The following is a 10,578-nucleotide window of genomic DNA, read 5'->3' as shown; positions in this document are numbered from 1 at the left end:
TCCGAGAGATCTCAGGTGTCAGAAGTAGGTCTCTGGGATATCTCAGCCTTATCTCCCCAAGAACTGGATAAGGTTGACCTCCATAATTAGGAAATCGGAAATTGCTCCCTCTAACTGTCCTCCAAGTCCTCTTGGGTGTCTGGAGATGACCTTTCTCAGGAGAGGAAGAGGAAAGGGTCCCTCCACCCCCAGAGAGTCTGGCGAAGTCAGAGTGACCCAGACCACGCAATGGGTGCTCAGAAGCCACGAAGCCATCGGAGAGGCCGGTGCCCGGGCGCCTCCCGGGCCGCTGCGGCAAAGGCTGGGCGGCCGCGCCCTCCCCCCGCGGTGATTCATCCCGCCCCCTCCCGCTCCCTCCTCCCTCCTCCGGCTCCCTCCTCCCTCCCGGGCCGCCGCTGCAGTGCGCAGGAGCCCGCGGTCCGCACCCCAACGCCGGGAGCCCGAGCGCGAACAGCGTCCGGAGCCAGGCAGGGGTCGCCGCAGCCTTGATGCGCCCTGTGGCGCGCGCGCACGCAGCATCCCGAGACTCCCGCCGCGCGGCGGGGATGCCTGCTCTCCGGGCCCCGGGGCTGGGCCCCCGGCGGTAACCGGAGCGGGGGGGCGCGCCCCCCCAGCAGCAGCTGCCGCGCCCGCGCCCGGGCCAGTCACCGCCGGGGCCCATCGCCTGTCGCCGCGCTCTGCGCACCCACCGCCTTGCGCGGCCATGGGGACGCTGCTGGCTCTCGTGGTGGGCGCGGCGCTGGGTGAGTGTTGCTGGGGGACACGCGCCATCGGCGCTCGGGACGCCCCCCGCCCAATTGCCCCGGGCTCCGCCAAGTCTCGACCTAGGAAGTTGTGCGCGGTGCGAGGTCGTTGGGGTCGCGGGACCCCGGACCACATGGAAGCATCGTGGAGATGCAGAGGATTCTCAGGGGGAACACATGGCACAGAGGTGCCGCCGCGGGCTCCGGGCCGGGGGCGAGGAGACGCGGAGTCAGCTGCTCGCAGAGCCCCGCAGGCTGCAATGTGACACCCACAGCCGCGTGAGGGGTGGGGGAAGGCAGCGCCTGGGGACTGGGGCCCGAGACAAACCTGGAGGCATGGATACCGAGTGAGGACTCCGGGTATGCCCTAGACAGAGAGGTAAACTGAGAGACTGAGGCAGATAGGGACATTGGAGGGAGAGAGTTAAGAGCCGGAGCCAGGAACAGAGAAACTTGAGAGCAGCAGAAAAATCTGGAGAGACCAAGAAGGGATGGAAATAGAGAGGCCGTCCCAGGGACAGAATGCCTGCCGGATGGAGTTTAAAACAACAGCAGTAATAGTAATGGCGAGACACACAGTGATGGGAAGACGGAGGAATACAGCCTTGCCGGGACCTTCAGAGACCCTTAGGGGGAATAAATATAGGGGAGACATGGGCAACAGGGAAGATAAACCAGAAGCCCTGAAGACTAGGAGATCAGGAGGTTGGGGGGTCAAGGAAAAGACCCAGAGCTAGACTTGGCGGTATGACTTAATCAGCTAGTGCGTTCTGGGACACAAGAGGTGGCAGGTAAGAGGGTGAAGGAGGAACCAGAGGCTTCTAACCCAGGAGTGAAGCAGCAAAGAGCTTTTAACTTGGGGTGAAGGTCTTGAAGCAAGGGAGTCTGCGGAAGAGGAGACAGGGCAAGATGGTGAAGATGGGGAGAAGAAAGCGGGGCTGGAGTGAACCCCCTAACTCAGTCTTCTTAGCTCTCAACCCATGGCTGGCTCTACAGACCTCTTTCACGGTGGTAGTGATAAGGAATGCTAACCACTTAGAAAGCAGTTGGTTTTTTGAGGACTCGGGCACTTCAGTGGAGTTACTCACCACGGTGACATCCTGCTTCCTGGGGCCTCCAGTGTGCTTATTCTACCTAGCAACTACTGGGAATAAAGATAACAGATTCTTCCACCTAACAGGCAGGAGAAAGGCAGGTGGGAAACTGAGGCTCTCAGGAGATGGGTGACTCAAGGTCATACAGTGAGTGAGAAGCAGGGACAGGTTTGGCATCCACTGTAATATGGGTAGAAAGGAAACAGATGGTTTCTGTGGGGCAGCGAGCCCGGTGTTGCCTCGGGTGGCAGGTGCCTCGCTGACCGGAGCCCATTGTGTCCACAGTCTCCTCAGCCTGGGGGGGCTGCGTGGAGGTGGATTCTGAGACTGAGGCAGTGTATGGGATGACCTTCAAAATCCTGTGTATCTCCTGTAAGCGGCGAAGTGAGACTACCGCGGAGACCTTCACGGAGTGGACCTTCCGCCAGAAAGGGACAGAGGAATTTGTCAAGGTGTGTGGGTGCCTGGGCTGGGCTAGCACCCGGGTGCGGGGTGGAGCCCGAAGTGCTGGATCTCAAGGCTGTTTGTTTGCTTGGGTATTGCTTTTAGTGCTGTTGAGAAAGGGTGTTGCTAAGTAGCTTGGTCTGGGCTCTAACTCCTGGCAATCCTCTTGTCTCGGCTTCTTGAGTGCCCGGATTGCAGGCATGCGATTGGCTTGTTTGAGTGCTTTGCTAGTGATGAGGATGTAGGATGTAGTGATATGGTGAATGACCTGGATTTAGATCACCACAGACTGCTGATCACTTTAGGCAAATCACTGAGTACATGTCCCCAGTGCTGTAACAATGAGGGGCTGTGGTCGCCACTCCGTATTTTAGGAAAAATTGCATTTATTGTTAGAGTGTGTGTGTGTGTGTGTGTGTGTGTGTGTGTACATGCCATGGCATGTGTGTGGAGATCAGAGGACAACTTTTAGGAGTCCATTCTCTCATTCCACCACATGGGTCAGAAGGATCGAACCCAGGCTGCCAGCATGGTGGCAAGCACGTTTACTTGCTAAGCCATCTTGCTGGCTTCAACCCCCTAGGTCTGTGTGAGGGCTGAATGAGTTGATGCAGCTGGCATATGGCTGGTAGGGGGGAAAATGTCAAAAATTGTCACTGGAATTATTTGGCAGCAGCAAAAATGTCTTGGGCAGTCACAGAGCAGAGTGGAGGATAGAAGCTTTGGCACTGCGTGTGTATTTTGAAATGTGCACATGGCAGGAGAAAGAGACTGGGAGAGGTGACTGGAGCCTGGGAAAGAAGTGTAGAGAGAAGGGGCTTCGGAAGCCAGGCAGGCTTCAGCTGTGAAACTGTGTGGATATATGTGTCACAGGGTTAGAGCAGTCAGGGTCTGCCATGGTCCCAGGCAGGCTCTCAACTTCCTTGATCTCTCACTGTCCAAAGTCAAGAAGCCTGAGTTTGGACTGGGGACATGACTCAAGGAGAGAGCGCTTGCCTGAAATCCCCCAGTAAGAAACTGGAGGCAGGACTTAGCAATAGAGCCCTTGCCAAAAAGTCAACAATAAGGAGCTCTGAGTGTGAGTCAGAGTAGAGCCTATTCTACTCTGAGTAGGTTCTACAGCTCAGCTCATCTAAAATCCATGAGGGCCTGAGGTCATGGCTCAGTGGTAGAGCCCCTGCCTAGAATCCCACAGTGAGGAGCTGGGGGCGTGGCTCAATGGCAGGGCCCTGCCTGGCATGTACAAAGATTACAATTTCAGAACAATAAATAAACAAACAAACTAACTAAAAAACAAAGCAAAACAAAAAAAAACCAAATAAACCCCAAAGATGCTGATTCCATATATGCATCATTTGTCCTTGGGGGGGGGGGGGGTCAGGATGGGGAACAGGATGGGAATGACATATGGAAGACAGGCCTAGAGGGTGACTCATATACCACACTCATCACTAACCATCCCAAGATCCTACGCTATGAGAATGAGGTACTGCAGCTGGAGGAAGACGAGCGCTTTGAGGGCCGTGTGGTATGGAACGGTAGTCGGGGCACCAAGGACCTGCAGGACCTGTCCATCTTCATCACCAACGTCACCTACAACCACTCTGGCGACTACGAATGTCACGTCTACCGTCTCCTCTTCTTCGATAATTATGAGTACAACACCAGCGTCATCAAGAAGATCCACCTGGAGGTGGTGGACAAGGGTGAGTTGAGCCTTGTCACTCTGGCAAGCCAGATGGAGGGACAGATGGAAAGAAGGGAACAGGCTGGTGCCACACGGAGGCCAGCTAACACCCCGCAGCCATAGGGGAAGGACACCCCTTTTCTGGCTCTGGAATCTTCAGCTCTTCAGCCCGCAGGAGATCAGATTAGGCCTCTCCCCTGACAAATGATCTGTGCATCAGACTAGTCATGCTGTGTGAACTCTAACAGGTATATTCCTATCTCTGAGCCCCAAGCTTGTTCCCAGGGACCAGAGAGAATATTCTATAGGGCTTGATATATCCCTCAGCTGGGGCCCTACAGAGAGGAGAGGAGAGGGTGAGAAGAGGATGGAGGCCTTATCTGGGACCACAATGGGAATAGCAGAGGCTTGTGGTGCTCCTGAGCAGAACCAGCATCTTGTTTTAAGCTGCCTTGAACCTTTTCACCAAACCATTTTATTTTTTAGTTTTGAGGCAGGGTTTTGCTCTGTAGCCCAGGCTAACCTCCAACTCTTTTTTTTTTTTTTAAATAGGTATATCCTAAACTTTTTAAAAAATAGATATATCCTAAAATTCTCATTTAAAAAAAGATTTATTTATTTTATGTATATGAGTGCTCTATCTGCACTCACATTACAGAAATGGGCATCAGATCACATTACAGAGATTGTGAGCCACCATGTGTTTGCTGGACTAGAGCTCTGGACCTCTGGAAGAGCAGCCAGTGTGCTTAACTGCTGAGCCATCTCTCCAGCCCCTAGCCTCCAACTCTTGATCCTCCTGCCTCAGCCTCCCAATTGCTAAGACTACAGGCATGTCTCACTATCACAGAATAGACCATCTTCTGATCAACATGTACTGGAAGGAATTTTCCAGAGTCCTATGTCCTATTGTAGAAAGTCAGGGAGCTATTCCAAGCCTGAAGGTAGTGAAGAACTCTGGGAAGTGGGTCACTGGGGGGCCTGTAGCAGTGAGCATTTTCCCAGATCTGGTACCTTGACCTCTGGCTTTTGGGCCCTCCCACCAGCATCTGAGGAAGGAGCTTCACCATCCCCATTTTATGGACCCAAAGGCAAAGGCTCAGGAAGTTTAACTCCTGTGACCAAGTCACCTGACTGGGTCCTGGATTTGAACCCAGCCCTGCCTGGGTTAGCACTCCCTCCCCAGTCTGCTTCTCAAGCACGTATGTGTTCCGTCCGTCAGCCAGAGCCTGCGGGATCCTTTTTATAATTAGCTCTTTTTATGTTTCTCATCAAAATGGTACAGAAGGGCAAGTGAGAGGCACATTCAAGGGAGTCACAGGGATGTCACCATGCTGCGTGTGTGGTAGGCAGTGGCCACAAAAAGTGGAGTTTTGCCTGTGTGGACAGGGTTCCCCAGAGCTGAGGCTGCCCTGATACCATGCCTCACACACCCCAGCTTATGAGGGGGAAGCTGGAGAACACAGTCAGTCTCTGTCTCATGGGGGCCCTTACTCAGGGCATGTGCAGAGCAGAGGTGCCAGCTCAGGCCTCCGAGACTGTAAAGCCTGCCTTTTATCCACATTCTCTGCTCTATTATAACTCTCAGAGCCTGCACGGAGTCTGTGTTCAGAACACAGAGAGCCTTTTCCGTTGACTTCATGTTTCCAGAAGAATCTAGCATCTTCTACTGCTGGATCATAATTCTGCTTCTTTACATTTTAAATTATGTCTTCATTTATTTTGTGTGTTGGGGGGAGCAGGACTATGTGGCACGCACATGGCATGGTGCACAGGTGGAGTCACTCGGAAGAGTCGGTTAACCCATGTGAACCCTGGGGATCAAACTCAGGTTGTCAGGCTGGGCAGCCAGTCTTAACCTGCCAAGCCACCTCGGTGGTTATATTATATCATATCATATCATATCATATCATATTATATTCTGATATTTGCTTCCTTACGTATATGTTTATTTTGAGGCATGCCCTCTACTTACAGAGCTCATACTAACCTCAAATTCACCTTCTGGATCAAACAAGTTCTCCTGCCTCAGCCTCCTGAGTGCTGGAATTATAGGTGTGAGTTACCACATTTCAAAGGCTAATGTGTATTGTTTTGTTTTCTTGGAGACAGGGTTTCTCTGTGTAGCCCTGGCTGTCCTGGAACTCTCTCTCTGTTGACCAGGCTAGCCTCCATCTCAGAGTTCCACCTGCCTCTGCCTCCCTAGTGCTGGGATTAAAGGCGTGTGACACCATACCCAACTGACCATGGTTTTTTGTTTTTTGTTTTTTTAATGTTTTATTTTTGTATGTGTGATTTTGGGGGGCTTTGAAAGACAGGGTGCTGTAATGGTATTTGGGCTAATGTCCAACTTGCTATATAGCCAAGGATGACCTTGAACTCCCGATTCTCCTTCCTGTCTTCCCACATGCTAGGATTACAGCTCTGTGCCACTTTGCCCATTTTGTTAAGTATTGGGATGCAAACCAAGGCTTCTTGCATGCTAGGCAAGCACTCTGTAAACTGAGCCCCTATTTTTGGCTTTTTGATGTAGGTTCTCTCTCTGGGAGGTGCGTGCCATCTTGCTTGGCTCCTACTAGGTCCTCTGTTATTCCCACTCTTTGTCTTGCTGTGTTTCTGGCATCATCCATCAGCCAATAACCCCAAAACGCAATGGAGATTCATCCCAAAGCATGGTGATGGATGAAGGGTGGAGAAGGCTCCTCCTGGGATGGGGCAGGTGTGGAAGGTGGCAGGATGCAATTGGATCACCCAGCACAGATAGGGTAGGCAGCCCAGCACCACAGGGAACAGTAGTGCCACACAAGCAGGCCAGAGGACCTGAACCTCACAGCCTCAGAGGATGCTAAGGAATCTGGCTCACAGAGGGCTGCTGTATGGGACCAGAGACAGTCTTAGAGATTCCTGGTGTTTTAAGAAGGCAAAGATGGAGTCTCTGGTCTGCAATACCAGCTGAGGCTGAAGCAGAAACCTGGACTGCAGAGAGTTCAAGGGTAACCTGGGGACCATGGCAAAACTCCATCATCACATGAACAATAACCTGGTTAAGACAATGTCTAAGGTCTGGGTTCAGTCCTCAGAAAAGGGGCGGGGGTTCAAAAAGCCACCCAAAGGGAGTCATTGCCCGCCCCCCATGTGATCCAGTGGGATTTCCCTTGGCTTCAACTCCTCCTCTGTCAAGTGGGGAGTCCCACAGACCCTCCTCCTGAGATGCCCCATTGCTTGCTAAACACAGCTTGGGTATTTGTCAGCTGTTACTGGGGCTTGCCTTGGCCACAGGACTGTGGCCATGCACTCTGAACAGTTCTGCTTGGGGTTGAGCCCTAGGCCAGAGCCCATCTTGGTTGTCCATCTTTGGCTCAGCACCAAGCTGTCTTTGGGCTTTGGAGTCTTTGTCTGGAAAAATGGGCTGTAGATATAAAAGACAACCAAACTGAATATGGCTGTAGCATGCCTTAACTTTTGGCCTTTGGAATGCAGAGGCAGGAGGGTTGTGAGTTCAAGGCCAGCTTGGGCTAAGTAGAGAGTCCCTTCTCAAACAAAGACTATAATTTAACACAGAGCCTGAGGAGGGGTCACTCATGGAGTGAGTAATGCCTGTTGAATGGGTGAGTGAATGAATGAATGAGTGAGTGAATGAATGAATAAATTGGGGAGCATCCAGCCCTGCACTTTGCCATCCCTCTCTCTGACTCAAAAACAGCAGCACCATCCAGGCAGGGTGGCAAGCACAAGGCTCACATAAGGAAGACCTCAGGGACCCAGCAGAGGGTTGGGGGAGTGAGATCCAGGCTCCCATGGGGGCCAGGGACACAGGGTGGACACCAGCCAAATCCGGCTAAGGACCTGTGCCAAAGTGCCCTTCCCTTCCAGTCCCCTGGCTGGACGTGCTCCCTTTACAGTTTAAATTTAGGCCCCATGAAAAGAAGCTGAGGAGGCAGGCCAGCACTGCGGAAGCACAGAGGCTTTCTGCAAACAGCCAATGCAGAGCAGTGCTGCCGCCAAGCTCCATGTTTCTCTAGAGCCTCTGCCCAGCAACTGGGAGTATTCTCTGACAGAGGGACTCAGGGATGGAGAGGTCATTTGCCTGAGATTGCACAGCTAATAAAAAGCAAAGCCAGTCCAAAGCCCAACCATAGGCCCCAAGTTCCAGCCTACAGTCATTCTCCCTATGGCCCCCAACTACCACAGTAATAAGAACGAACCCCCACTGAGAGTCATTGACAGGCTGAACACTGTCATAGGAAACTGGTCTTTTGCTTATTGTTATTTTTTTTATTTGTCTGTTTGTTTGCTTGTTTGCTTGTCTTTTGGTTTTGGTGGTAGTGGTGGTTTTTCTATTTTTGCTGTTGGAGGCAACAGAGGCCCAGAGAACCTTAGTCATTTTCTCAAAGTCACACAGTTGGCAGAGTTGAGCTTTGAGCCCAAGGCTTTTGATTTGCAGAATTACAGTCTTTAGGGGCTCTCCGTTTCTCCCTCCCTCCCTCCCTCCCTCCCTCCCTCCCTCCCTCCCTCCCTTCTTCCCTCTCTCGCTCCCTCCTTCCATTTCCCCTCGCCCTTCCTGAATGTTGCAGATGCCACATAGAGGCACACTGACCCTAGGCCTATCCAAGCACCTTGTCACTATCAGAGTAACTGTAATACCTCTAGAAACCAACATGGTTACCTTTTTTTGTGGCCCAAGCTCAGAGAAGTTGAACCACTTGCCTGAGCTCACACAGCAAGCGTACTTCCACAGTGGGGGCGGTTCTTTCTCCCTGAGCTAGGGCCTCTGCCACCTCCTTAACCATGTCCGGCCCTGTAGCCAACAGAGATATGGCATCCATCGTGTCAGAGATCATGATGTACGTGCTCATCGTGGTGTTGACCATATGGCTGGTAGCAGAGATGGTGTACTGCTACAAGAAGATTGCTGCTGCCACGGAAGCTGCTGCGCAAGAGAACGCGTGAGTGGGTCTGGGAGGGAGGGCCGGGGCCACCTAGGTGCCATCTGTCGCTCAGAGTATCTGTGTCAGAGGCGACTAGGGTAGTTGCTTGCGGATGAGGAAAACAGAAACCCAGAGAACGGGAGGGTGGTACCGCTGTCAGGCAGCGAAGCCGGAACTCGAACCCAAGCCTTCTGGTTGGCAGAGTTACAGCTTGTAGGTCCTGTGTCTCCACAGCTTCCTGAATGTCCCAGAGATGCCCTGTCGTTAGAGGACTCTCATTCATACTCGGAGGATTGGGGGCACAGTCCACAGCCCTCTCTAGTCTCGGGAGCCTTGCGTTTCTAAGACAGGGACACAAGTTTACCGTGTTCTATTCAGGGTTGGGCCCGGAGGGTCACTGTCTGCCTTGCCTTTTCTTGCACAGCTCGGAATACCTGGCCATTACCTCCGAGAGCAAAGAGAACTGTACAGGCGTTCAGGTGGCTGAATAGCTCTGGTAAGGTTGATGGGCCGACGGGGTCTGCGCATCGCCAGCCAGGAGGGATCAGAGACACACTCCTAAGTCTCCACTTCTTATCCTGCAGGCTCTGGGCTCCGCCTCAAGGAAGAGCCAACCCCTACGGGTACCCTCCCGCCCTGCAGTGGGGATCAGCCCCTGGTGGGTACCCTCCCCCGGCAGTGGGGAATCAGCCCATCGGTCTCCCCAGCCTCACAGTTCTGCAGTGGAGCCACCAGGGTGGGAGCGGGCAGGGACTGATCCCACCTCACCCACCGCCTCCCACCTACCCTCCCACCGCCATGCATGATGGGTGAAGCAATATGGCCGCCCCACCCTGCTTTTGCTGCCTGTTTGGGGGAGGGGGCGGTGAGGCGAGGGGGCAGGCCCCGCCCCTTCTTTTTGCTGATTTGCACAAGGCCACTTCCCACACGCACTGCCGGGCCAGCCGGCCCCACCCCTGCTTGATGGGGTCAAGAGGGGTCGGGACAAGGACAGTAGTGGGCAGGGGGTTCTGGGTCTCATCTCCCCTCCGCTTCCTCCGGCTGGACCTGGGGTTCCCTCCCTGTGACAACTCCTAGCCCTGGCCCACCCGCCCTCTCTCACCAGCCTTCAATTGTGGTCTCTTGGGAAGGGCCTCTTCGGCCTCCTCTCTTTACAGAAGTAGTTTTTGTTCATGAAATAAAGATTCTTGGACTCGAGTCTCTATTCTCTCATTAACACCCTCAGCCCTCCCACCCCCACCCCTCAACCCCAACACTGGGCCTCATGATGGTGTGTCTTGGGAATCTTCATTCCCAGCAAGCAGCAGTGACTGCCACATTTAAGGGTGCCACCTGGAGCTATTGAAGTGGCTTCGAGCTTGGTTAATGCTGTGAGTCATTATTTCATGGAGTAAGACTCAGGATAGGAGGCTGGAAGGTGGCTTTGTGATCCGCGGGACAGACAACTGGATGTTAGGGTTTTATGGGTCTTGCTATACTCTGAGAACTGCGAGTAAAAGTGTTGTGGGGGAAGATGGAAAGGGCAATACACTGAGGCAGAGCAAGAAGGATGGACGGAGCAGAGACACAAGTGTGAAGGAAACCAAAGAGGAAGAGAAGAGCCAGGTTCACTAGCCACGCAGAACCAGTGTGGCCCCTGCCTGAGAGAGGCTTCAGGTCTGTGGCTGGAGGGTGTACAGGGA

The 10,578-nt window shown here is 53.3% G+C and overlaps 1 protein-coding gene across 2 annotated transcripts; it reads left to right on the top strand.

Moving 5' to 3' along the window:
• The first annotated feature begins 411 nt into the window (after positions 1 to 411).
• On the top strand, positions 412 to 10,093 carry Scn1b (sodium voltage-gated channel beta subunit 1). 2 transcript variants are annotated; one of them, XM_034485958.2, is made up of 6 exons: positions 412 to 743; positions 2,123 to 2,289; positions 3,747 to 3,987; positions 8,773 to 8,914; positions 9,321 to 9,392; positions 9,481 to 10,093. In XM_034485958.2, the coding sequence occupies exons 1-5, from the start codon at positions 704 to 706 to the stop codon at positions 9,385 to 9,387; spliced, it is 657 nt and encodes a 218-aa protein (XP_034341849.1). In that variant the 5' UTR covers positions 412 to 703; the 3' UTR covers positions 9,388 to 9,392; positions 9,481 to 10,093. The 2 variants fall into 2 exon arrangements, with proteins under 2 accessions (XP_034341849.1, XP_076788184.1); XM_076932069.1 differs by lacking the exon at positions 412 to 743 and adding an exon at positions 1,070 to 1,122.
• The last annotated feature ends 485 nt before the right edge of the window (positions 10,094 to 10,578 follow it).

Source organism: Arvicanthis niloticus, chromosome 1 (assembly GCF_011762505.2).
Source record: "Arvicanthis niloticus isolate mArvNil1 chromosome 1, mArvNil1.pat.X, whole genome shotgun sequence".
Taxonomy (NCBI): domain Eukaryota; kingdom Metazoa; phylum Chordata; class Mammalia; order Rodentia; family Muridae; genus Arvicanthis; species Arvicanthis niloticus.
The sequence above is the reverse complement of the archived record's forward strand: the minus strand, read 5'-3'. Positions and strand labels throughout refer to the sequence as shown.

What these genes read in the sequence shown, in the direction of transcription:
- Scn1b (XM_034485958.2), top strand. Translation starts at nt 704, where the DNA reads ATGGGGACGCTGCTGGCTCTCGTGGTGGGCGCGGCGCTGG. An exon ending in GGACAGAGGAATTTGTCAAG is followed by an intron (nt 2,290 to 3,746) that starts GTGTGTGGGTGC and finishes AACCATCCCAAG; the next exon opens with ATCCTACGCTATGAGAATGA. An exon ending in CCTGGAGGTGGTGGACAAGG is followed by an intron (nt 3,988 to 8,772) that starts GTGAGTTGAGCC and finishes CCGGCCCTGTAG; the next exon opens with CCAACAGAGATATGGCATCC.